This window comes from Leptodactylus fuscus, chromosome 3 (assembly GCF_031893055.1).
Source record: "Leptodactylus fuscus isolate aLepFus1 chromosome 3, aLepFus1.hap2, whole genome shotgun sequence".
NCBI classification, from domain to species: Eukaryota; Metazoa; Chordata; class Amphibia; order Anura; family Leptodactylidae; genus Leptodactylus; species Leptodactylus fuscus.
Window position 1 is genome coordinate 38,751,616 of NC_134267.1, and position 25,262 is coordinate 38,776,877.

General features: G+C 43.4%; 1 protein-coding gene across 3 annotated transcripts in view; it reads left to right on the forward strand.

Moving 5' to 3' along the window:
- PAK5 (p21 (RAC1) activated kinase 5) overlaps window positions 1-25,262 on the forward strand; it is a 113,885-nt gene that overhangs the window by 47,127 nt on the left and 41,496 nt on the right. For 2 of the 3 annotated variants that reach the window (XM_075267415.1, XM_075267417.1), the window contains exons 2-3: window positions 1,287-1,510; window positions 6,787-6,822. In XM_075267415.1, coding sequence (XP_075123516.1) covers window positions 1,287-1,510; window positions 6,787-6,822 — 260 coding nt within the window. The remainder of the gene's footprint in view (window positions 1-1,286; window positions 1,511-6,786; window positions 6,823-25,262) is intronic. The other variant, XM_075267416.1, reaches the window with a different exon arrangement.

Consider the following 25,262-nt stretch of genomic DNA (forward strand, 5'->3'; position numbering starts at 1 on the left):
ACACTTAGTAGAATCTCATTCACTTGCAGGGACTGCAAAATGTCGCAGTTTTTACAGCAGTGTTTTCACCGTGGTTTTTATACTACATGGGGCCCCAGCCTAAAAGGGTTTCCAATGACTAAAATACCAATGGACTATCCTAAAGATAGGTCATCAATATATGATCAGTGTAGGTCCGTCACCCAGCACCCCTACTGATCATCCATTTGGAGTGACTGTGCATAATATTTCAGCTCAGTTCATCCACTTGCCATTGTGAGTGCATGTGAGTGCACAGGGCTATGGAGTTCGACTGGTGGAGTTAGAGCTGGGACCAATTTTGGGTGGAGTCGGGCTCAGAAAAAAGTTACCAACTTTGGCTTTGAAATAAAAAGTTTAATTATTTTTAATTATACTTTACTATTTTTAATATTATATAATGAATTAGATACATAGTTTACATATTTACTTTTATAGAGTTTTAATGAATTAGGGGGTGTTCACACATGCGCCCGTGTCTGCCCTGTGCAGTCCGCCGGGTTTCCGTCATCAGCCTCAAGTAAATGAACAGGTGACAGCTAACTGGTGGTCACTTTAAAACCCATTTGTTTGAATGCGCTTTTAAAGGTGACCACCGTTGTCCGCCTGCGGCCTCTCCGCGGGGAAACCGCTTTTTCCGGCCAGACACAATGGGTTTTTGAATGGGTTTTAAATCTGACCACCAGGTAGTCGTCCCGTTTTTCGGGGCTGAGGACGGAAACCCAGTGGAATGGCACAGGGCAGACACCAGGCGCAAGTGTGAACGCCCCCTTAGAGGATATTTATTTCTGTCTAACTATGACTGTCAGCCATTTATGAAGGAATCGGAGTCAGAGCAGGAGTTGGAGTCGGGCTGTTGAAAAATAGAGAACCTACTCCACAACCCTCCTCGTCCAAACAGAGTGTGCATGTGTATATGGAGGTGTAGAGGAATTAGGCATGCAAGCCTATTTGACCTGTAGCCACCTTATAGCAGACCTATGATACTCAAGACTAAGTGCTACAAGTTATACTGATATGTAATACTTGTATATGGGATTTTGTATATGTGCTTGTTTGGTTTATTACCTGGTTTTGGTATCAGGAGGCAAATATGTGCGCATTAATTCACTTTTGCGGTTGTGTACTTCAGACTTATACATTGCCCCTGAAAATACACCTATTGTGTGCTTGACTTCTATGTATGCCATGACTTCTATGTACTAACAGTACAAAAATACTGTACAAAGATGGCACCCTTACTGAGAACATGTCACCTTTCTCTTTAGGTTTAACCGGATTGCCCAAAATGTTTGGGAAGAAAAAGAAAAAAATTGAAATATCAGGGCCTTCAAACTTTGAGCACAGGGTTCACACTGGATTCGATCACAAAGAGCAAAAGTTCATTGGCCTTCCTCAACAATGGCAGAGTTTGCTGGCAGACACAGCCAATCGGCCCAAGCCAATGGTGGATCCATCTTGTATCACACCCATACAGCTTGCACCCATGAAGGTAAGATATTTTAGAACTATATTGTATTTCATTAAAGTATAAATGTCCAAAAATGACAAAAATATGAAAAAAAAAATACAACATTATCAAAAATAATTGTGTCAAAGACCTGTTATATTAACGGAAACAATGCAAGATTATATATAGTGATATTTCTCGTCTACACATACTGTTAAAGGAACACTATAGGTCATAACATATGTAATGTGGTGTTCGTTTTCAGATATTTCACTATAGGAATCCATTCTTGGCCATCGGCCATATCTCTGTTGCTGAGTGTTGGTGCATGTCCGCTTGTCGTGTCCATCCCTAATAATCTGCTGCCGGTGCCTCCGACCAACTGTGGTGCCTTCATTTCAAGCCGTGGTTTGTGCCAGTGTTCAATAAGACATTTATTTTTCATATTTACGCAATAGGAGAGATTCTCTAAGGATAATCCAGACAGAACCGCACTTTGAAGTATTTTCAGTGTTTTCTATTAAATACATGAACCGTTCCGGCAAAGACGTCAGCACGGAATCCCAATATTTTCTGCAAATGTCTTTGTATATCGTCCGCACCTACGTAAAATAGTAGTGTAAATAAGCAGGTGTCGTACAGATCATTGGCGGGTCTAGGGGGATTCTCTGGAGAATGTAAGGGTAAGTTCGCACTGGGTTTTTTGGTCAGGATTTTGAGGCCGTATCCGCCTCAAAATCCTGACCAAAAAGATGGCTCCCATTGATTTCAATGGGAGCCGGTCAGTTCTTTTTTCCGGGAGCCGAAAACTAGCGAGATGCTCATTCTTTCAGGCAGATTCGCCTCGCGACATCCGCCTGAAGACGCTTCCTCCGAACTAGGCCCATTCATTTGGGCCTAATCCAGAGTGGAGTGCGCGACTGGACGGCATCCAGTCGCAACTACCCGTATTTTGGCCTCCGCCTCAGGTTCCGGTCCTAAAAACCCATGTGAACTTACTCTAATAGCACATCTCTTCTTAAAGCTGGGCGGATGAAGACGGACAACTATGTGGAGACAGAAAATCACAAGGAAATATATGTTTTTCCAAAAACAGTGCTACTGTGTAAATCCACATGTCTGCATTTTGCAAATGTGTATTGACCATGGGTCATCTGTTAAAAACAGATCAATTTTTTTTTTTACATTTCCTATATTTGGTAATATCTCTGGACAGCAGACAGATAGCATCAGTGTATTGTCTGTGATTTCCATAGACTTTAAAGGGGTTGTCCAGGATTAAGATTTTTATGGCCTATCCTGTACTTATTAGCCATATGAAGGCTCTTCCGGCAACCATCCTATACACAATACAGGCCCAGGACTAGAAAGCTCCAAACCTTGTATAGTGGCCGGGCCCCGATGCTGCCACCCAGCTCTCCTTGAAGACTGTGGGTGTTGAGATGCATTGACTGCACCCAGATGTTATATAATGGAATGAGCTTTCTCCTTCTGTTTGGTGCAAGAAGCAGCTACGTACAGCTGATCTATACAGATGTCGCTTTCAGCCCCTAAGTGATCAGGTATTTAAGGCCTAGATTAAGGAAAAGTTATGAATCTTAATTCTGGACAACACTTTTATTTGGAGCACCGTGGTCCATAAAATGGACCTAAATACAGCATATGTCTTCTTTATGACATCACACATCCTCAAAATGTGGACATGTAAATAAGGCTTTACTGTGGCTGAATGTAGTGGTACTGCAGTGAGAAAGACGGAGTGCTTAGGATAGGCCATAAATGTGCGACCCATGGGAATCCCTCCATTTACACGTGTAGGGTTTGTTGGGTTATTCGAAAGTTAGGTCAATATTGTTTTATTCTGAGAATAAGGACCTGAAATGGACATCCATATCAGATGGTTGGGGGTCCAAGTCTTAGTACCCCTGCTGATCAGCTGTTTGAAGGGCCCACAAGCTCAGTTAAGCTCATTCGCTTCTTCATTATTGACAATTCTCCATCTACATGCATGCTGAGCACTTTAGTAGATGGCACATAGCTGAAATACTCTGTCGCTGCTAAGTATTCAGCATTTAAACAGATAGACCAGTGTCAATGGAGGTGCCAAGGGATCCAACAAACCAACCTAGCAATAGGCCACCAGTATTCTGATCCTGCAAAACCCCTTCAAGTTAGTTTATCTGAGTATAACATGGTGGGGCCTGTCACATGTTGTTGGCCTATCCTAAGCCCTGCATCTTTTTCACTGCAGTACTGACACATTTAAGGGCAATTTATTGTGTTATTGTACACCATGGACAATCTCGCCCCAATAATCACATGTCTTACATGTGCATTGTGATTGAGATTCATTCTTTGCATTGGTACGGAATGTGCAACATAAGCTCTCTTTGATGGAATAAGGAAAACCTGCTCTAGTGCTACCTTTTGGAAGGTAGATCCCTATAGATCAATGCCTGGTTTTCCAAGAAACTTAGTGACATTGACTGGAAGAGGGAAAAGGAAGAAAGACCCATATTCAGACAGCTGTTTTGTGGTTATTGCCTTCATTAACCTGAATGAGGGTACTGGTTTGGCTAGGTAAGAGGTCATAGATGTGGGTCTGAAGAAGTACTATGTCACCTTAGGGAGACATTACCTTTTTAGGCCTCATTGCTCTGTGTAGAATCCTACAGATTCTAAAAACTGTCCTAGAAATTCTGGGAAATGAATATGCAAATAAGTTTTCATTGATGAAAGAAAGAAAAACCTGCTGTAGAACCACCTTTTGGAAGGTAGCTCCCTAGAGATCAATGCCTGGCTTTCCAAGAAACCTGGAGGCATTCACTGGAATTAATGCCAAACCAGGACATTTCTTGGCTATAATGGGAGTCTGCCACCAGCATGAAGCATATTAAACCAACAACACAGTTGGATAGGTCAAATTCACGTGAGTGTAATTTGTTCCTCCACTTGTGCTCGGTCTGCGCTTTTCAGGTTTCCATTTTCTGCCCGAGAAATTGGACAGGAGACGGAAACTAGCAGTCAGTTTTCAAACCCATTCACTCGAATGGGTTTGCAAAGTGTCCGCCTATGAGCGTCTTTTGCCTCTCCACAGCGAAACCTTTTTTTTAACCGGACACAAAGTAGGACATGCAGGACTTTGTGTCCAGTGAAAAAAAAAAACGGTTTCGCCGCAGAGAGGCAAAAGACGCTCACAGGAGGACACTGATTGCTGGGTTCCGTCTCCTGTGCAGTTTCTCGGGCAGAAGACGGAAACTCACAATAGTAGAATTTGGGCGCAGGTGTGAACCCGCCTTCAATGTCACTAGGTTTCATAGAAAACCAGACATTGATCTATAGGGAGATACATTCCAAAAGGTGTCACCAAAGCAAGTTTTGTTTTCCATCCAGGATGACTTAGGCTAAGTTCACATCTGCACAGAGGACTTTTCTCTCCACCGGTTTCAGTAAAAAAACTTCAGACACCCGGCAGACCCCATTATAGTCTATGGGTATCTGCTGTTTTAGCGCTGCGGCTCCCCATTGTTCGGGATCACCAGTGGACCCAAATGACGGTGAGTTGGGCACCAGTGTGAACCTAGCATTATTTGCATATGCCTTTCACAGAGTAAAGCATGCTTAGTATTAGGCTGAGTTCACAAAGGGTATTTTGGTCAGGATTTTGAGGCCGAATCCGCCTCAAAATCCTCACCAAAAAGACAGTTCCCATCTAAATTGATGAGAGCCGGACAGTTCTTTTTTCCGGGAGCCGTTTGTTATGACTCCCGGAAAAAGAAGCGAAGTGCTCATTCTTTCAAGCGGATTCGCCTCACAACATCCGCCTGAAGACACTCCCTCCGGACTAGGACCATTCATTTGGGCCTAATCCGGAGCAGAGTGCGCGACTGGATGCCAGTGCACTGCAGCAGCATCCAGTCGCAGTTACCCGTATTTTGGACCGGAACCTGAGGCGGCCTCAACGTCTGGTCCAAAATACCCCGTGTGAACTGAGCCTAAGAGACGCTATACAGAAAGTGGCCTGCAAAGGTGACATACCCATAAAGACACATGGTACTCTTTCTGATCCTTTCCATTGTGAAGAATTAAAACCGGAGCAAGTCCATGGTAAATCCATATCAAAATCTGCATGTAAGAAGTGCAGTTTTGTGGCAGGTGATTCCACCCAATCCAACACACACTTACCAGATACCTATGCATAACGCATGGATGGCTTTGTGTCACGTACCTTACGGAGGGAGCCACAGAACTTCAACAAGTGTTCTCGTTCTGCGGATCGCTGATATACCAGGAAAGGACCAAAATGGAAACCCACATTGAGCTTGTACATCTGGACTTATAACTGGTGAAGAGTCATATTAAGTAAGCTGGACTTGTTGGGGAATTTATTGGATGTACTTAAAGTGTTTCTTGCCAGGCGTACTTAAAGGGAATGTCCACGATTAAGAAAACAATTCAGCATTTTCAGAAACAGCGCCACCCTTGTCCCAGGGCTGTTATTGGGATTATAGCTTGGTTCCATTCATTTCTATGGCACTGAACTTCAGTACCAGATACAAGATATGGGCTGTTTGTGGATAAATAAAATTCTGAATTGTTTTTCTAACCACAGTCAACCCTTTTTACACCCGTCATTAGTATGTAATGGTTATGTCTTTAATAGCTATTCTCATGCCTTTATCTTGCTGAATGACCGACCATGTGGTAGAAACGCACAACACAATATTAGTTGCCTCTGGTTTACTCTGTGCAGCCAGTGAAGTGCTAAGCATCCGAGGTGACCACTGCGGACAAGCATGGACCTCCTAGCAGAGAATTGCTAGTCCTCCAGCAGTTGTCCTCCCAAGGCTTCTTCTCCGCTTCCTTGTATGTATGACTGCATGTCTCCTTCTGTATGTACATACTATACATACAGGTTCTTATTCCTGATTTTTTTTGTTACATTAATTTTCGATACTTTCTATCTCATGGGTGTCTGTCCCCATCCTGAGCACTGCTTAGTGAATCTCTCCGAATTTATGTTTTCATGTTAGCCGGTAGGCATTTTCCTTTCATGCGCTGACCTCATATTATCAGACGTGGTTCACACTTTACACATTATATTTGTCAAAGTCAGATTACGGACTTTGAGCCACTATTGATATTATTGGGCTCTTTTTAGGAGAGTGTTCCGCTTTTTCAGTTTGTGTCTTTATAAACCCGATAACACGAGGGTTGCAATTACGTTTCTTCATATAAAATATTCTGAAAACATAGATAAAACACATTTTCTATTCATAGTCCATGCTGATGTGTGTGTATAATCTTTTCACCTTCAGAGCCCCATAAAACTGGAACGGGAAGCTTCAACCAAGGTAGGCACTACATACATACATGTCATATGAAATCTGATGTCTAATATTAAAGGGGAGGTATCATTTTTTCCCATTGTTTATATGTATAGTTGTAGATCTGCTCAAAGGGATGTTTGGAAAATGCAAATTATTTAGAAAATGCTCAAAACGGCACAAAAAGTTAAAAAAATAACTTGGTCCCCACCCAGTCTCTATTCCTGGGCCCTATCAAGACACAGGAAATGACCTGTCAGCCAATCACAGACTACAGATTTGACCATCCTCGCTCACTGATTGGCTATGATGTATGTAGAGGGACCAGAAAGCAGAAACTGTTGGAAAATCTGGGTGTGGCTTGGGATCGGCACGGTAGCTATAGGTTTTAAATACTTTTTTACACCATCCTGAGCCTTTTCTAAATTATTTTTTTTAGCAACCAGACATCTTGAATTTCTATAAAATGCCAAAAATTTAGATTATCTGCACCCTGTATAAATATCTGTAATTTTGTGTCATTATTTACATCCAGCTTTCTGGAGCAGAGGTATAATTAGAATTGATGGAGTATCAGAGCAAAACTAAGAGTCCAGACCCTGGTTGATAGTGGTACAGTCAATCCCTGATGGTTAGTAGTACAGTTATAACCTGGTGGACAGTGATACAGTCATTCCCTGATGGTTAGGGATACAATCATTCCCTGAAGGTTAGGGATACAGCCATTCCCTGATGGTTAGGAATACAGTCATTCCCTGATGGTTAGGGATACAGTCATTCCCTGATGGTTAGGGATACAGTCATTCCCTGATGGTTAGGGATACAATCATTCCCTGATGGTTAGGGATACAGATGGTTAGGGATACAATCATTCCCTGATGGTTAGGGATACAATCATTCCCTGATGGTTAGGGATACAATCATTCCCTGATGGTTAGGGATACAGTCATTCCCTGATGGTTAGGGATACAGTCATTCCCTGATGGTTAGGGATACAATCATTCCCTGATGGTTAGGGATACAGCCATTCCCTGATGGTTAGGGATACAGTCATTCCCTGATGGTTAGGGATACAGTCATTCCCTGATGGTTAGGGATACAGCCATTCCCTGATGGTTAGGGATACAGCCATTCCCTGATGGTTAGGGATACAGTCATTCCCTGATGGTTAGGGATACAGCCATTCCCTGATGGTTAGGGATACAGTCATTCCCTGATGGTTAGGGATACAATCATTCCCTGATGGTTAGGGATACAGCCGTTCCCTGATGGTTAGGGATACAGTCGTTCCCTGATGGTTAGGGATACAATCGTTCCCTGATGGTTAGGGATACAATCGTTCCCTGATGGTTAGGGATACAGCCTTTCCCTGATGGTTAGGGATACAGCCATTCCCTGATGGTTAGGGATACAGTCATTCCCTGATGGTTAGGGATACAATCATTCCCTGATGGTTAGGGATACAGTCATTCCCTGATGGTTAGGGATACAGTCGTTCCCTGATGGTTAGGGATACAGCCGTTCCCTGATGGTTAGGGATACAGCCGTTCCCTGATGGTTAGGGATACAATCGTTCCCTGATGGTTAGGGATACAGTCGTTCCCTGATGGTTAGGGATACAATCGTTCCCTGATGGTTAGGGATACAGCCGTTCCCTGATGGTTAGGGATACAGTCGTTCCCTGATGGTTAGGGATACAGCCGTTCCCTGATGGTTAGGGATACAGCCGTTCCCTGATGGTTAGGGATACAGCCGTTCCCTGATGGTTAGGGATACAGTCGTTCCCTGATGGTTAGGGATACAGTCGTTCCCTGATGGTTAGGGATACAGTTGTTCCCTAATGGTTAGGGATACAGCCGTTCCCTGATGGTTAGGGATACAGTTTGCAAGGGAATTGCAATAGCAGCAATTCCCCAGTAGCTGCTGGAAAACCCTGAGGGGAGGAGCATAACAAGACAGTGAGCCCTAAGCTGAACCCACCGCTGCCCCTACCTGCTTGCCTCACTGCCCTAGGCGGCAGAGAACAACTAGTCAACAAGCCCTTCCTATACAAAAGTGACAACACAGGATGCAGACACGACAAACAACAACAAAGGGAGGTCAGCTAGCCAAGGGTCCGGTAACAGTCAAGCAATGCAGTACATAATCGTAATCCAAGAGAGTAATCAGAAGGGAAGCCAAGGGTCAGAGGTAAGTAATATAATAATAGCAGAAAGAGGAGATTAGCAGGGACAAAGTCTAAGGACAGAGTCACAATAGCCAGCAAGCCTGTGTGGGCTTATGGCCTGTATATAGGAAGCCAAAGATCCGCCCTAGGCTTGAATAGTAGAAAGGCTGTCAATAACACAAGCCAGACTAGAATTAACTATTTGATGAACAGAAAGAAACAAGATGCAGGGTGTGGTGGAAATAGAATTACAGAGATAGGTAATAGAGTAGTGTTCACACAGTGCAATGATAAACTCTGAGCAACAAACTGTACATGCCTCATGCAGCATGTGAGCGGAGGTGGCACAGAGACCTGAACAGGCAGAGACGTTACACAGTTATTCCCTAATGGATAATGGTGCAGTGATTCCCTGGGGGTCAGTGTTACAGTTCTAGCCTGGTGTATGGAGGTACAATCATTCCCTAATGGTTAGTGATACAGTCATTACCTGGACGTCTATAATTAATGATGTCATCAGTATTTGGTTTCTGTCCGTTACAGTCAAGATCCTGTTACCAAGTGACCTGGTTGTTACAGTGAATTAAATCTAAAGACTTTTATCAAGATTGGTTAGGGTCACTTGAATCTAATGGTGTTTTCCCCTTGTGAATCGCTGCTTTTATTGCTAGGATACAACTAAAGCTAGGTTCACTCCTGCGCCTGCTCTACCATCGGAGTTTCCGTCCTCGAATCCGTTTAAAAAATTCAGAGAGAAAAGTCCTGCAAGCATTTTTTAGCGGGAAACCAGGCAGAAACCCAGGGGACATCATTATAGTCTATGGGTCAGCAGGTAACCTCTTTTTAAGAAGAACCTGACCTGGACCCTGAATGCTAGTTTGAACCAGGCGGGTTAAAAAGTAATGGGACACTAATGCAAAACAATTTATATATCAAACACGGAATCCTACAAGGAATGCAAAATGTATAAAAAAATGCATAAAACAGTCAATCATGGCAACGCGTTTTGGCGGTAACACAGTGCCTTTTTCATATCTATTCCAGTGAAACTCTATCTGATATTTAATATAAAGAGTCTCACTGTTATAGGGTTGAAAAAGGCCGTGGGTTACCGCCGGAACGTATTCGTGTTTTATTGTAAATAAATTCCTTGATCCCCATATACTTTTGGAGTCATCTCTTAATTATAGCCACAGGGGAGAGACGGCAATGACTTGTATTGAAGACGACTTCTGGACAAGCAGACATTGCCGTATTCCTATACAATCTAGACCGGTGTTATGGCAGCTCATAGCAGGTTGAGTTCTCCTGTTGCAGAGATATCGCTGTCACTGTTTTTGTCAATATGCAAATTAGCTTTTTGAAGCATTATGGGCATTGCAATTGCTTCATAGAGACGTGGCAATGCTCACATCGCTTGACAATATCTTGGCAACGGAGGCAACCATTTACAAGGGGAAAACTTGCTTGGTTCTGCTGACAGACTCTCTTTGCGGATCACAGCATAATTGTGATCTGTTGTGTCCCTACTATAGATATGGGTAAAAAATATGCAAATCTATTCTCCAGGATGTAATTAGGAGAACTGTGCACTCTGTACGCTGCCCTCTAGAGGGCAGCATCCTTAACATCATGCATGAAGTCTAATTAATCATGATGTGGATTTAATTGCCAAAGTAGTAATTCTATTCCAAAAGGAACAGATTCCCAGCTATGGACAGCGCTGTTTCGGCCTATTGGACCATCCTCAGCATAGCGTAGGGATACTGATTTAGCAGAGTGAGAGACTATAGACCAGGGTCAGGGGATAATCGTACACATCAGGGAGAGCGTGTGCCTACATAGGCAGTACGGAGACTTACAAGTCATTACTGCTCCGCTAGGGATTCTGGGTAAAGAATATGCAAATCTATTCTCCAGGATGTAATTAGGAGAACAGTGCACTCTGTACGCTGCCCTCTATAGGGCAGCATCCTTAACATCATGCATGACTCAGTTATAAAGTCTAATTAATCATGATGTGGATTTACTATAGATATATTAGTCTTTACACTGAACATTGCCCCTCTGTCATGCCATATGTTATCTTTGGTTATGTTCACATCTGCGCCGGAGTCTCCGTTGGAGACTTAGTCGCTGTGTCTGCTGTAAATCGTCACAGGAAAAGGTGACAGGTGATTTTAGTGAGAACTTAGTGTCATGCAAATATAGTGACATACAGTAGGCATATAAAAATCCAATGTAGCCACAAAAATAGCAATGTTATAATGTGACATCAACATTATACGCTGCAAACATATATATTACATAGTACCTCAATACCACAAATAGTGACAAATGGCCTTTGATATTAACAGTAGTGGTTGCAAGCCTTTGGTGTCAGGCTATTGGTGTCCTAGTAGAATGAACGTAGGAGTATTTTAGAGTGCTTGTCTAAGTTGATATCTATTGTAGATCCTTGAGAGTCCCTATTACTCGGGACAATGATTTGACCAAACTGGCTATAAGGGGGTTGCTCACTCTAGAAATAGCAGGGCAGATGCAGCTCCCTAAAATCCTATGTCAGAGACTGCTGATGATAAGACTAGCTTCTGTCACACAGTTATAATGAAGGCAATGACAGAGTATATTCGGGGTATCTTAGGCTAAGTTCACGTCTGTGCTGGAGTTGACTCTACCGCAGAACTGCCAAAAATTGGCGGAGAGAAATGTCCTGCATGGAGGACTTTTCTCTCCATTGGTTTCAGTGGACACCTGATGGCTAAAACAGCAGTCTGGCTCTCCATCATTCTGGTCTCCAAATGGACCCAAACAATGGAGAGATCGGTGCAGATATATAAACCTAGCCTTAGATTATTTAGGAGAATACAGACATAAGAATAAAGCCAAGAAAGAAGATGTAGGATGGCACTGCTGAATGCGAAGACAAAAGTCTCTACAAGCTGGAGGTGAGTATGAGGAATATAACCTTGTATATACAAAGCTGTGGAGGTGCTCAACAACCAAAAAAAGACTATAGAAAAAATGGAGCAAATACAAGAGAATGAGGAAGGGCACTCACCCACGTTCACGCTTATCTTCATAAAATACTTCTTTTATTGAGGTAACATATTCCTTTAAAAACAGGTAGTGCAGGGAGGGAGTAGAGCATATATAGGCATGTAGGCCTACATGCCTATATATGCTCTACTCCCTCCCTGCACTACCTGTTTTTAAAGGAATATGTTACCTCAATAAAAGAAGTATTTTATGAAGATAAGCGTGGACATAAGAATAAGTTCACCAGGCAGAGATGGTACTGTCTCTAGCTGCCCATTTGATGTTAAGCAGAGGCATTATGGGATTGATACAAAAAAAAAACAAGATGGTGTCTTATCAGAGCAGAAGAGAAACTGGAAGGAAGTGCAGAATGTGAAAGACTGTCAGATGGGCTGGGAAATGTGTTATTACTGGATTGCTTACTTAACATGTCCGACCTAGTGGCGGCAACACACAGGCAAGATGTCTGTGCCTGGGAATGAGATTACATAACCTCTGATCATTTGCTCTGAAAGCAATTAGAATGTGTATTAGTATATGAGAATCTCCTCAAGTATCTTGGTGTACACATTATAACCACTTACATATATTGGTTTATTTTACCAGTATGTGGTTGGAGGTTCTAGCTATAGGATGCTCAGCATTCAGAGGAGGAGGTCTACTGCCCTGATATTACATAGACAGAGATGGCAGATGACCGGGCCATACAAGTGATGGGCAGGCATTGATTTCATCCTGAGAAAGAGATGATTCATTAAATCTATGTAACTCGTAAGTTTGCAATAAGGCTTAATGAGATAAAAATCCCATGACTGTATTTTGTTTCCACAGCATCAATGCAGATTGTGTCTCCATGGTAGGGTGCGTTCACACGGAGTAATGTGCCGCATGTTGTGGCACATATACGGCATGTGAGACTTTGCGCGCCGTAAAAGCTCCCATTGATTTAAATGGGAGCTTGGATCGTATACGCCGCGTTATTTTGCGGCCGTGATTTTGCGTATACGATCCAGGCTCCCATTGAAATCAATGGGAGCGTATACGGCGCGCAAAGTCTCACATGCCGTATACGTGCCACATCACACGACACGTTACTCTGTGTGCACGCAACCTAACAGACAACAAATTCTGCGTAGTCTGATCTTCCATTCATATTCCATTCTACCTGTTTTCTACTGGATAACCAACCCAATGTACAAACTATAGAATGTGGAAGAAAGTACAAAGCTGCAAGACTGAAGGGTCACAGTACACAGGATATATGGTCTGTTTCCATGGAAAAACTTAGTATGCCTCCACCAACGTAGTATGCCTCCACCATGTTTCTTAGTTACAGTTAGGTTTTAGTATGCATTTGTGCTAAAAAGCTCATCTGTTTTAGGTTTGCCCATTGGGCTATTGGAGTGATCTTTATATGTTGCAGATAAGTTGGGGTCTGACCACTGGGACCTCCAGTCAACATGAGAATAGGGGTGTTTGCTCCCCAGTCTGCATTTAATGGTGGTTGAAAAGAGTCACTACCTCTTCATTCATTTCAGTGGGACTGGGGTTAAACCCCCACCGATCTGCAACTTATTCCCTATTTTGCAGGTAACGGATGACATGAAAAGGGGGGAACCCATATAACAGGATGTATAGCGTGCACCAACAGTCCTTAACTTCCTCCATTTGTAGATAGTAGTTTAATCGTGATTTATTGTATACTCAAGTCTTTAAAGGGAGACTATCATTAAAATCACATTTTCTTCTCAATCACACGAAGAAAAAGCCTTAAGAAAGGTTATTCTTCTCCTAGCTTTAGATGTCTTCTCGGCGCCGCCGTTTGGTAGAAATCCTGTTTTTCTTCGGTATGCAATTGAGTTCTCTCGCAGCATTGGGGGCGTCCCCAATGCTGCGAGAGAAATTTCCGGCGCCGCCTCTATCTTCTTCAGGAACGGCCTCTCCGCGCATCTTCTTCCGGAGCTGGGTTCAAACTTCTAGGCCTCGGGCAGAGCAGACTGCGCATGCCTGCAGCCACAAGAAAAATGGCCGCTTACATAGTAAGCTGTGTAAGTGGCCATTTTCTTGTGGCCACTTACACCGTAAAATTCCAATAGACGATAAAAATTTCACTCCGCTCCAATCAGGCAATTCAAACCGATATGTAAAATTTAACTTTTATTTTCATCCAGCAATTTAAAAAAGCTACATCATAACTTTGGAAGTAAATAAGTCATGATAAGCTACGCATTTCGGTACCCAATGCTGCGAGAGAAATCTCCGGCGGCGCCCCCATCTTCTTCAGCAACGGCCTCTCTGTTGGTCTTCATTCGGTGCTGGGTTCAAACTTCTAGACCTCGGGCCATGAGGAAGGTACACAATTGTACCGAAACGCGTAGCTTATCATGACTTATTTACTTCCAAAGTTACGATGTAGCTTTTTTTTAAATTGCTGGATGAAAATAAAAGTTAAATTTTACATATCGGTTTGAATTGCCTGATTGGAGCAGAGTGAAACTTTTATCGTCTATTGAAATTTCCACTGCTTGAAGTCTGTGCAGACATGTCCAGCTCTCAGGATCAAAATACTTTTTATGGATTTCATATGGTGAGCTGAATATTTATATACTTTTGGCTACTTACACAGTAAGCTGGTGTCAGTGGCCATTTTCTTGTGGCCTGTGGGCATGCGCAGTCTGCTCTGCCCGAGGCCTAGAAGTTTGAACCCAGCTCCGGAAGAAGACGCGCAGAGAGGCCGTTCCTGAAGAAGATGGAGGTGGGCGGCACCGGAGATTTCTCTCACAGCATTGGGGACGCCCCCAGTTCTGTTTGAATGCTGGGGCCCGCCCCCAGTGCTGCGAGAGAACTCATTTGCATTACGAAGAAAAACAGGTGTGGTTCTGTTTCTGGGAGAAGTAATCCTGTTTGTCTAATATGGGATAATCCCTTTAACTTCCTCCATAGATATGATTAGTATAACCATGTGACAAGCCTATTGCCTTAGTTTTTGGTTATGTAATCACTGTGACGGGGAAAAGTTTTGTGCCACTAAGTAGAACCTCTGTCAAAATGTAACATTTTTCAGTGAAGGGAGAAAAAAAAAGTAAAATTAAAGTGGTTAAAGAGAACCTGTCATCACCTCCGCCAAGTCCAGCTCTTTATCATTTAACAGGCCCCACTCCAGTTGTATAATTGGAACTTTTTCTTAATTCGTTGTCGTTCCGGAGCAATCGGTGAAGTTAGTTTTAGTGCCTGATATGCTGTGTAGGCTCTGTACTGTCAGGAGGCGGAGATACTACCCTCCTCTGATTGGAGCTCAGAAACACACCCCTTGTCTGCTCCTGCTTGGCGCCGCCCACTTGAAACTACAGTGCCACCAAACTAACAGCATTGATTGCTCAGGAACGGTGGGGGCTAGAGAGAAAATTCCGGCTGGCAACTTAACACTTGCTACAATTACGGTGAATGAAAGTTTCATTTAACCACTCGTATTGTAACATACATGTAATGGTAGGTTCACACAACTATTATCAATGTTCGTTGCTCTCATCCATCACAAGATCAGAGCAATAGTTGAGACATTATGACAGAGTAATAATAATAGGTAAAAATACACAAAATAAATATCTAGGGTCCGATTTTCCATACTAGTCCAGATAACAGATGCCCCATTTGGGTTTGCACCTAGTTTATGATGATTCCCTCTTGATGAATTAGGTGCATCCTCCAGAGTCCATGCACCTAAACAAAAATCAACTCCGGCTCCAGCAGTATAGCACGTGACTGCTGCAATCTCATGCCATCAAATTGGGAAGAGACTTGTGTTATAAGCAAGTAGATGCATACTGCCATCTAGTGGACACTTCATGCCATAGCGTGCAGATTTTGAACGATTTTTTTTTTTTATCAAGCTAAACTTTTTACTGTAATCCAGTAGTGCAGGGTTAAATTAATATATTCGCGTAAGCTTTTATCATGGCATACACATTTGGAGGTAAGAATAATACATATTAAATCTGACATCTAGCAGGTCTTGGCTTAGAGGAGACATGGCAGGTAAGGAAGCGTCAGGGAGAAGTAGGAGGGAATGTGTAATAGCTGAAATGATACCGAGCCGCCTTAAATTCTATATATATATTAGATGCAGGATTAACTAGCGGTGGATTAGACCGGACTTAAAATAGAGGAATACAGTAACGTGGACCTACATCAAATATATGGGGCCATTTTATTACAGGCTCAGGGTGTTGCACCTTGGCATTTAAGTAAAGGGAATTAAAGGAACAGGATTATCCTGGAAGTCTTCTGAATTTGCTACGTCTGTACCTGTCACTTCGCCTTAGGACTTTTTAGGTTTAACCCCTTAGTGTCTACCAATATGCCACCACCAATATCTCTCCAGTACCACGTGTGCTCTGGTAGGGGCAGTTCATGGCTTAGTGAATATACTGTATACAGTATATTCTCTTGTGTTAAAGTGCAGTCAAATTTTAATCCGCGTGCAAAGGAGCTATTCTGTGAACCTGGGGCCTGTTCTCACGTATTCTCACCACACATCCCATCCTGTCAATCTTTATATCTGGGGGCACTGGATGGATGTCCTGAGAGATGGCACATCCTGGGGGAATACAGATTAATTGCTGATTTTCATAACAGCAAGATTTTTACCTAAAACAGGTATGTTCACTATAGTACTAACCACCCCACAACACCATATACAGTAAGTGGTTTAGACTCCCTTTAAGAAGTCCAGCGCTGGGGATCTCCTGCTCTCATGGCCTGTTTTACAGCAATCTCCTACTCAGACCGTTGATTGTTGAGAACATAAATAACTGTGACACAATATTAGGAGACCCCCCTTTCCTCCCCATTGATCAGGTGATTGGGTTTTCCACTCACATGATCGAGACCTGGGCAAATAGCCCTAGAAAAGACATAGCTACCTGTAGGCTAATGCTGGCATTGCCCAGACGATATTTGTCTGAAGACATTTGGCAGATCCAGCTAAATGTGGTGAAATCAGCCAAGAATTTGATATCTCTGGTGGTCAATCACATAACATTCACAATGAATGCTAATAAAATTAGCTGGATCTGTCAGTGACCTGCAGGTAAATATCTCATATGGTCAGTTTAAAGGGGATTGTCCCTCCAAATAAAGTCAGCAGGACCGTTCTAGTGAGACTGAGCACAGCCAGGCTGAATGTCAGTGGGACTGATGGCGGTCAGCGCTACCATTTACTACTCTTTCCGGTGGTACCGTTGAAATGAATGGGCGTACTGACCGTCATCTTTCCCACCCACATTCAGCCTGGCTCAGGAAAGTTCCTACTGACTTTACTTTGTGGGATACCCCTTTAAACAGTTTTCCAGAGCTATAATATTGATGACCTATCCTCAGCATAAGCCATCAATATTAGATTGGTAAAATCGGACCCCCGGAACCCCACCGATCAGCTGTATGAAGAACTTGTATGGGCCCCACTTCCTCTTCTTAGGCCAGTGACATCACATCTGTTGGGTCACATGGCCATGCTGCAGCTCTGTACCTTTCAAATGAATGGGGCTGAGCTGCAATACCAGGCCCACGCACTATATAATATATAGCATTGTGCTTGGTAAGTAGTGAAGCGGCCACAGCACTTGTCCAAAAGCTGCAGCTTCTTCAATCAGCTGATTTGTCAGGGTTTTGGGTGTTGGACCCCCACCTGGCTGATACTGGTACCCCTTAAGCCTACTAATAGAACAAATAAAGGCCTCATTCAGATGTAATTCCTGGACTGATCACAGGTCTGACTGTCGCACGCGGGATCAGAGATGTTATCTGTCCAGGTTATTGGACGTGCAATATTTGTTATGGATTTGTGGCTATAACGTGAACGCTGAAATGTGGCCTCATGGTAGCCATCAGAATAAGGACGTGTCACCCTTAGTCTGTACTATAGTGACACAGATCATGGGGAGTATGCTAATGCTTTCATAAGCTCACCGCTTGTCAATGCGTTCGGTATTCCGTTCGGGGAGTCCCCATGCGGATGGAATACCGAATACAGATGTGAACCAGACCTTATCCCCAGGATATGCCTTACATTTCTGCTATATGCAGGTCCCTCCTATCCCCAGAACAGGAGCCCCCCAGCTTCCCGGTCCTGTCTAGTGCTGTAGTCAATGTAAACACTTACTTCTATGGGACTTATGAGAACAACGTACCCTAATACATCGGCTTGGAATTTTTCAGGGGTCCCTTAGAAGTACAGAGATCTGTGCATACATTACCTGCCCCAGACAAGGCGGGTGGTGGTGGGGGGGGGGGTCTGGAAGTAAGTGGTAATAAATAGTAGAAACAGAGGTGGGAATTTCATCTATTACACATTTATGGCATATCCTGGCAAATTTTTGAATAATGTCATCTATTTTTCAAGTGTTTCTGTAGATATTTAATTTTAGCCTGCAAATTCATAATTCACCACAAGATGGCAGCGGAATGTCTTGAAGAAAATGGATTTGTCTTCTGTAGTACATTGATTGTTCCTGACCCCGTTACCTGTATGAAGAAAGAGATCTTAGGTTATGGGTGTGCTTGTAAAATATGTTTTTATTCATCTTACTTTGCATCAGACTCTTTTTAATATCATATTATGTTTGTTACCTATGGTTTTATATAGGGCTGCTGCTCTCTATATTAGCTAGATGAAATCTTAAATGATACCAGGCAATGCTGTGAGTGGTGACAATCTCTGTACTGCACTGCAGAATATGTTGGAGCTATAGGCAATAGACATTAACCAATAGGAAAGAACTGCAAACATCATTGACATTTTTAGAATCTTCTCAGATCTGGAGGTATTTAAAGGGGTATTCCCATAACTCTTGTTCTGCAGCCTGCAGGCTCTGTGCTCTCTTCACTTCCTGGATTTCTCGGCACATTGGTGGGCAGGGTTTCACTTGCTCTGCTATCTGCTATGTTTGCAGTCAGTAATGAGGGATTGGTTGTAAATGCATTACCACAGTATGACGCTGATGTAGCAGAGCTGGATTTGAGTCAGCTTGCATTACATACAGAGGTAACAGACTCCTTATCTCAGCCCTTATCAGCCAAATTCAATTAAACCAGCTGATAAGTGGAAAAGCTGAAGATAGACAGCACAGTAATCCCGGAGCTCTCACCTCCCTCCTCCCCTATCTGAGGAGCTCTGTTGCTTGTCAGCCCCTCCCTCTCCCCCTGAGAGCAGGCAGCTACATCACTTGGGAAATGAGCAGATAAGCCCAGTGGCCATAGAAACGCAGTGTCAACAATGAAGTGAATAAATTAAGATAGTGGCCAAACAAAGCAGTTTTGATAAAGCAATGTATTTAGGAAAATTCTTAAATCCACATAAACTAGCAGTATAGATAGGATGCTTTTCATGGGACAACCCCTTTAAAGGGAACCCATTCCAAAGATATAAATCCTTCATATAAGTCTTAGTGTTGATGCAAATGAGGGCCTACTAGTCAAGTGGGCGGTCTCCAGGCTGTATGTCATGCAGTGTTATTGTCCACTTGGTTTCCTACAACAGATCACATATGTTATAGGGGTTTTCAGACTTAGTGACAAGTCCGCTTTACAGGTTTCAGTAAATTTTGCACATTTTAATATCTCTGGCGGCAGGTACCTTCTGTTTTTGGCACCATAAATCTGTGCTCTCTCCTTGCATCAGAAATGTGGCTTAAAACAAAGCACATGACTTGTCATATGAAAAAACCACAAGCTTTCCGCAGTGCAGCTCCAAAAATTTACTTAAAAAATGTGATCAATGTAGTCAACGATTTTAGATTCGACACCACCCCATTAAAACCTGTTTTAGGCTAAGGATCCACGTAGCGAGCTGCAGCTGAAAACGCTGCAGAAAAGACCGTGGCGAAAATGCATTACGTTTTTTTTGCAGCGTTTTTTACTGAAATTCTGTAGAGTTTTCCTCTGTGGACTTTCTGTCTCTATTATGCCAATAGGGAAGCCGCCGGCATTTCCGTAGATATAATTGGCATGCTGCGATTTCCAAAAAACACAACAGTGTTTGAAACAGTGTTTGAGACAGGGTCGGCCAGATTTGAGGGCAGAGTACAATATCATTTCTTTGGCCTTGTGCACACATTGGGCCCATAGTAACCAATCACTGCCCCCAGCAACCAATCACAGCCCCTAACAATCACAGCATTTTCATTGCGGATATTTTTCTGCAATATGTACATGGGATTAGCCAGAATCTCATCCACTTTGCAGGTGCAGTAAAACGTGGGTATTTTTGCTGTGGCGTTTCCACCGTAGCCAAAACGTCACATTTTTGCAATGCGGGGCCTCATTTTACAGTATCCATAAAGTGTATGGGATTCTGGCTAATCCCAACCACACACTGCAGAAAAAAAAATCTGCAATGAAAATGCATTTTCACAAATTTCAGCATGTCAATTATACCTACGGTCTTTTCCACAGTGTTTTCCAGGTGCAGCTCACTACATAGGGACTTAGCCTTACTGACACTTTTTAAAGAGGACCTTTCACCTCCTGGGACACATGCGGTGTAATACACCTCTAGAAAGCCGACAGAGCACTGAATTCAGCACACTATTGACTTTCCTGTTCTGTGCCCCCGGTGAAGAGTTATCAGTCCCGGTACTTTAGCTCTTCACTGTCAGAAGGGCGTTTCTGACAGTCAGGAATGCCCTTCCTCACAATAGCAACTATAGCGCTGTACTGTGAGAGCGGTGAGGAACGCCCCCTCCCCTCCTGATAGTACTCGTCCACAGACGCGTAGGGGAAGGGGGCGTCATGGCTGGCCGGTAAAGATGCCCCCTCCCACAGTACAGCACAATAGACGCTACTGTGAGGAAGGTCATTCCTGAATGACAGTCAGAAACGCCCTTCTGACAGTGAAGATCTACAGTACCGGCACCGATAGCTCTTCACCGAGGGCACAGAACGTGAAAGCCGATAGTGCGCTGAATTCAGCGCACTGTTAGCTTTTTAGCGGTGTATTACACCATATGTGCCCCAGGAGGTGAGAGGTCCTTTTAAGTAAAAAAAAATGCCGGAAATTTTTCTTAACTACAGCCAGATGGCGCTGCTGACAGATTAGTATTATAGTATAGTATTAGGCGTATCTTACTTATAGCAACCAAGCAGATACATATGACTTTGTTTCTCTCCAACTTCAGGCTTTATGAAGTATTTTCTGATTTCTTTTTTTTTTTAACTTTTGACCCTATTTTTAATTTTCATTGTGTCAAAGTGTTGCCATTGATTCCATCACCCAGTGCTTTATTCTCATATTATTAAGCCCTTTGTGTTTCAGAGCAACTTTCTGCAGTCTGGTGATATTGATGTGTCCACCATTTTCTCAGCTTAAAGGGGTTGTGCGAGGTATTATACATGCCTGACTTTCTCCAGTGGTTTCTTCACACTGGGCACGTGGTTCCCGTGGGTCATGTTATCAGAACAAGCCCCTGGGTCACTCCACTGATTTCACACGTCGGAGGCTGGTTGTGATCACATGACCTGGAGGTCAGAACCAGGCCCTGGACAACTCTTTTAAATTTGGTTATAGGAAGTTTGTCAGCACCAGGACCTTAAAGTGCTCAGAGCCGTGAGCTCAGTGCTATCATTTGTTTATAAAATGGCCGCTCAAGTTTGACAAAAGCTGAAGCAAATGAGCTATGCGAGTGCATGAGAGGGGTCTGAGTGACAGGAAGCACTATAAGGTCCTGGGGTTGGTTTAATAAATGTAATCATTTTGGTGCTGACAGGCCCCCTTTGTTGCTGATAGACTCCCTTAAAACAATTTTATTACATGAAAGCAATATTCTTAAAAGGTGCAATACACAACAACACCGCTGAGTGGCTGTCCATAGACATATACAGGGTAGACATCTTCTCATACTGCAAATAACTGCACTTGTCCAGCAAGGAGTAAAGGTGAGGGAAGACACATCAATACCTTGTACATTGGTTCCTACATTGCAGAGTAGGTCTATAATCCCCTGGTTCATTTTTGTAACCAGGAAGCCATCCCCTGTTCAGTTTCTCGGGGCGGATACCAGAAACCCAGGAATAACACAGGGCGGACACGGGCACAAGTGTGAACACCCCCTGACTTGTCTCCAGTGTTACATTATTTGCCACTGCAGTCTATATGGCCGTGCCTGGAGCTGCAGGTATTAGCTGCTCCCGTACAGGCCTGAATATCCTTAGGAGAAATACACACGACTGCGGTACAAAACGGACATGAAAAACATCCATTTTTGATGGCCGTCTTGCACCTGAGGGGCAGCTGTATTCACAGATCTCCCATACATTTCAGTGCATGGAGGGATCCTTGAAAGTGACACAAAGTAGGACATGACTTATATTTTGATGGTCCAGGACCGCACACCATCACACTAACGGTCATGAGACTAGCCCCCTTTCACAATGAAGTCAATGCCTCCATTAAAAAAACAGATGTCACACTGCCAGGTTTCACTGTCATGTGAATGTAGCCTTAGGTTAGTTGCACATCTGCACCTGCTCTATGTTCACGCTTTCCATCCCCAAATCCGCTTGAAGTTTTCTAGGGGACCCCATTATAGACTATGGCGGAGCCGAAGAGCAGAAACCCAAAAGTAGTTGTGAACCTGGCGTTAGAGCCAGAGAAAAAGAATCCAATGGAAATAAAAGATTCCAGCTTACATCCACGGTCCTTATAAAACGTAGCGTTTATTCCAAAGTTAAAAAACACACATGTTCACAAGCAGTATCGTCTCGTAGCCAGGCTACGACTAAGAAGACTTTATGTCTTCGAAACGCGTCAGCGAGTCTATGTAAGGGATGGATATACCTACGAGACGATACTGCTTGTGAACATGTGTGTTTTTTAACTTTGGAATAAACGCTACGTTTTATAAGGACCGTGGATGTAAGCTGGAATCTTTTATTTCCATTGGATTCTTTTGCTACGTGACCCATAGCCGGTGGGGTTGATTTCCGGGCTTCATCCGTCCTCGAGTCTACAAGACTACACTGAACTCCCAGTAAGAACGCTAGATGAAGATTCATAAGTAAGTGGGCTGCATTTTTTCTTCCTGTTTTTCGTCTATATGGTTAGAGCCAGAGAGCCTTACATTGCTTATGGGGTTATGAATGTCATAGGGCCCGTTCACACGGAGTAAACGCGCGTGTATTTTGGTAAAATACACGTGTAAAAATACACATGTAAAAATAAGACTCCCATTGACTTCAATGAGATTTTACACGTGTATTTTGACACGGAGGATACTGTGGCTGATTCGGAACGTGTAAACGTTCGGAATCAGCAGCATTTAAAGCAGGTCCCATTGATTTCTATGGGAGCTGGCATACGTGCGCTCCCCATAGAAATGGATGGGCTGCTTTTTCCCATTCATTTCTATAGGGAGCGCGCGTATGTCGGCTCCCATAGAAAGCAATGGGACCTGCTTTAAACGCTGCTGATTCCGAACGTTTACACGTTCCGAATCAGCCACAGTATCTTCCGTGTGAAGGGGCCCTAGACGTGTATTTTTACGTGTTTTTTTACACATGTAAAAAAAAAAATGCCGTTGAAGACAATGGGAGTTTTATTTTTACACGTGTATTTTGCCAAAATACATGTGCGTTTACTCCGTGTGAACGGGTCCTTAGAAGGATATGCGCTACCCGAGACCTGTAGAGACAGGGTCGGCCAGATTTGAGGGCAGAGTACAATATCATTTCTTTGGCCTTGTGCACACTTTGGGCCCATAGTAACCAATCACTGCCCCTAGCAACCAATCACAGAGCAGCTTTCATTTTTCAGAAGCAGAATATAAAATTGAAGCTGCTCTGTGATTGGTTGCTATGGGCTATGATTCATTGCTATGGGAAACTAAGACAGTTGTGCTTTTAGGCCATTTTAATAAATCTGACCACGGGGCTATTGACAAATTGGGGGGGGGGGGGGTTGGCTGTTCATTTCAGTGGATCACCATAATACAGGGCATGTCTTATTTTTGTCTATTTTCATGGATACTTCAATAGGCTCAAGTGTAATCTAGGATGGGTTTCTCAGACACAACACTGGCAGCCATTTTATATACCGCTCCTCTAGTCCGTGGAGGATTGCTAAGACAGCAGATATACCAAGTGTGCCCGACAGACAAGATTGACTATAATGGGATCCATCAGGTGTCAATTCTTTTAAACTGAAACCGCCAGATGGAAAAGTCGGACTTGCAGCACTTTTTAGTCACCGTACACTGCGACTGAGTCCCAAAACAGAGACTCCAATGCCGGTGTGTCCTCAGCCTTAGATAATAGGGACACATACGCTAATTTGTCGTAATAAACCCGCAGGAGATGTTCCTTTCTTCGCCTATCCTCAGAGCCACAGTTGTAGATAAATGAGGCCAAAACCAAAACCTTGCAAAAGCCGTATTATGCCCCTAGCAGATAGCACCAGCTTGACATGGCGTATTTCTGCCCACTGGGCTGTGTATTTCTCGGGGTTGCCATGCCTTTGTCAGCTTGTGTAGCTATGTACCAATATTCCTGCCTAAGCTCCTAGTTAACACTAATTCTCTTATCATTGGACTCGGCAGGGACTTTACGTGTTTCGCCTGCATAAACAGTAGTGTGGATTCGTCCATAGAAATGAAGTGTTTTAATGCACATTGAGTCATTTATATTCCTATTGTTGTGGCCCTATAAGCTCCTGTAGTGGCAGAAGACATGCAGTTTTCCATCTTGCAGCAGGATACGGAGATCTGTACCTTGCATAGAAGAATTTACAGCGAACAGCATGAACTATGGCTTCCTGCTTTTCTCCTAGGGACATCGGTCTTACCATTCTTATCTGCTTCGCTGGATCCTTATCTCCGGAGACCAGAGCCTCACAAATGGATTATCTTAATAAAACATAACCTGATGTCATATGTAAATGAGAAAATGACCGAACGAGTATAAAATACTATATTATTATGGTGCATTCAGGCTGCGGTGTATGCCAGGGGTATAGGCGTCCATAGCAGACATAGCAGATGCCTTGGGGCCAAAAACGAAGGCGGTCATTTCCACTGAGACCCACTCTATGTATCAGCAACAGAAGGAAGTGCAGGGCAATATGGCGGGCACAAACTACACCATCTGTAGCGGAAGTGACCTGGAGACTTTATCTGATGGTTTAGAAAGTACACCAGCGAGTTCACAGTATCCCATAGAAATGAATTGAGCAGTAATCGCCACTAGGACCCCCAATCTTGTGAATGTCGTGGGG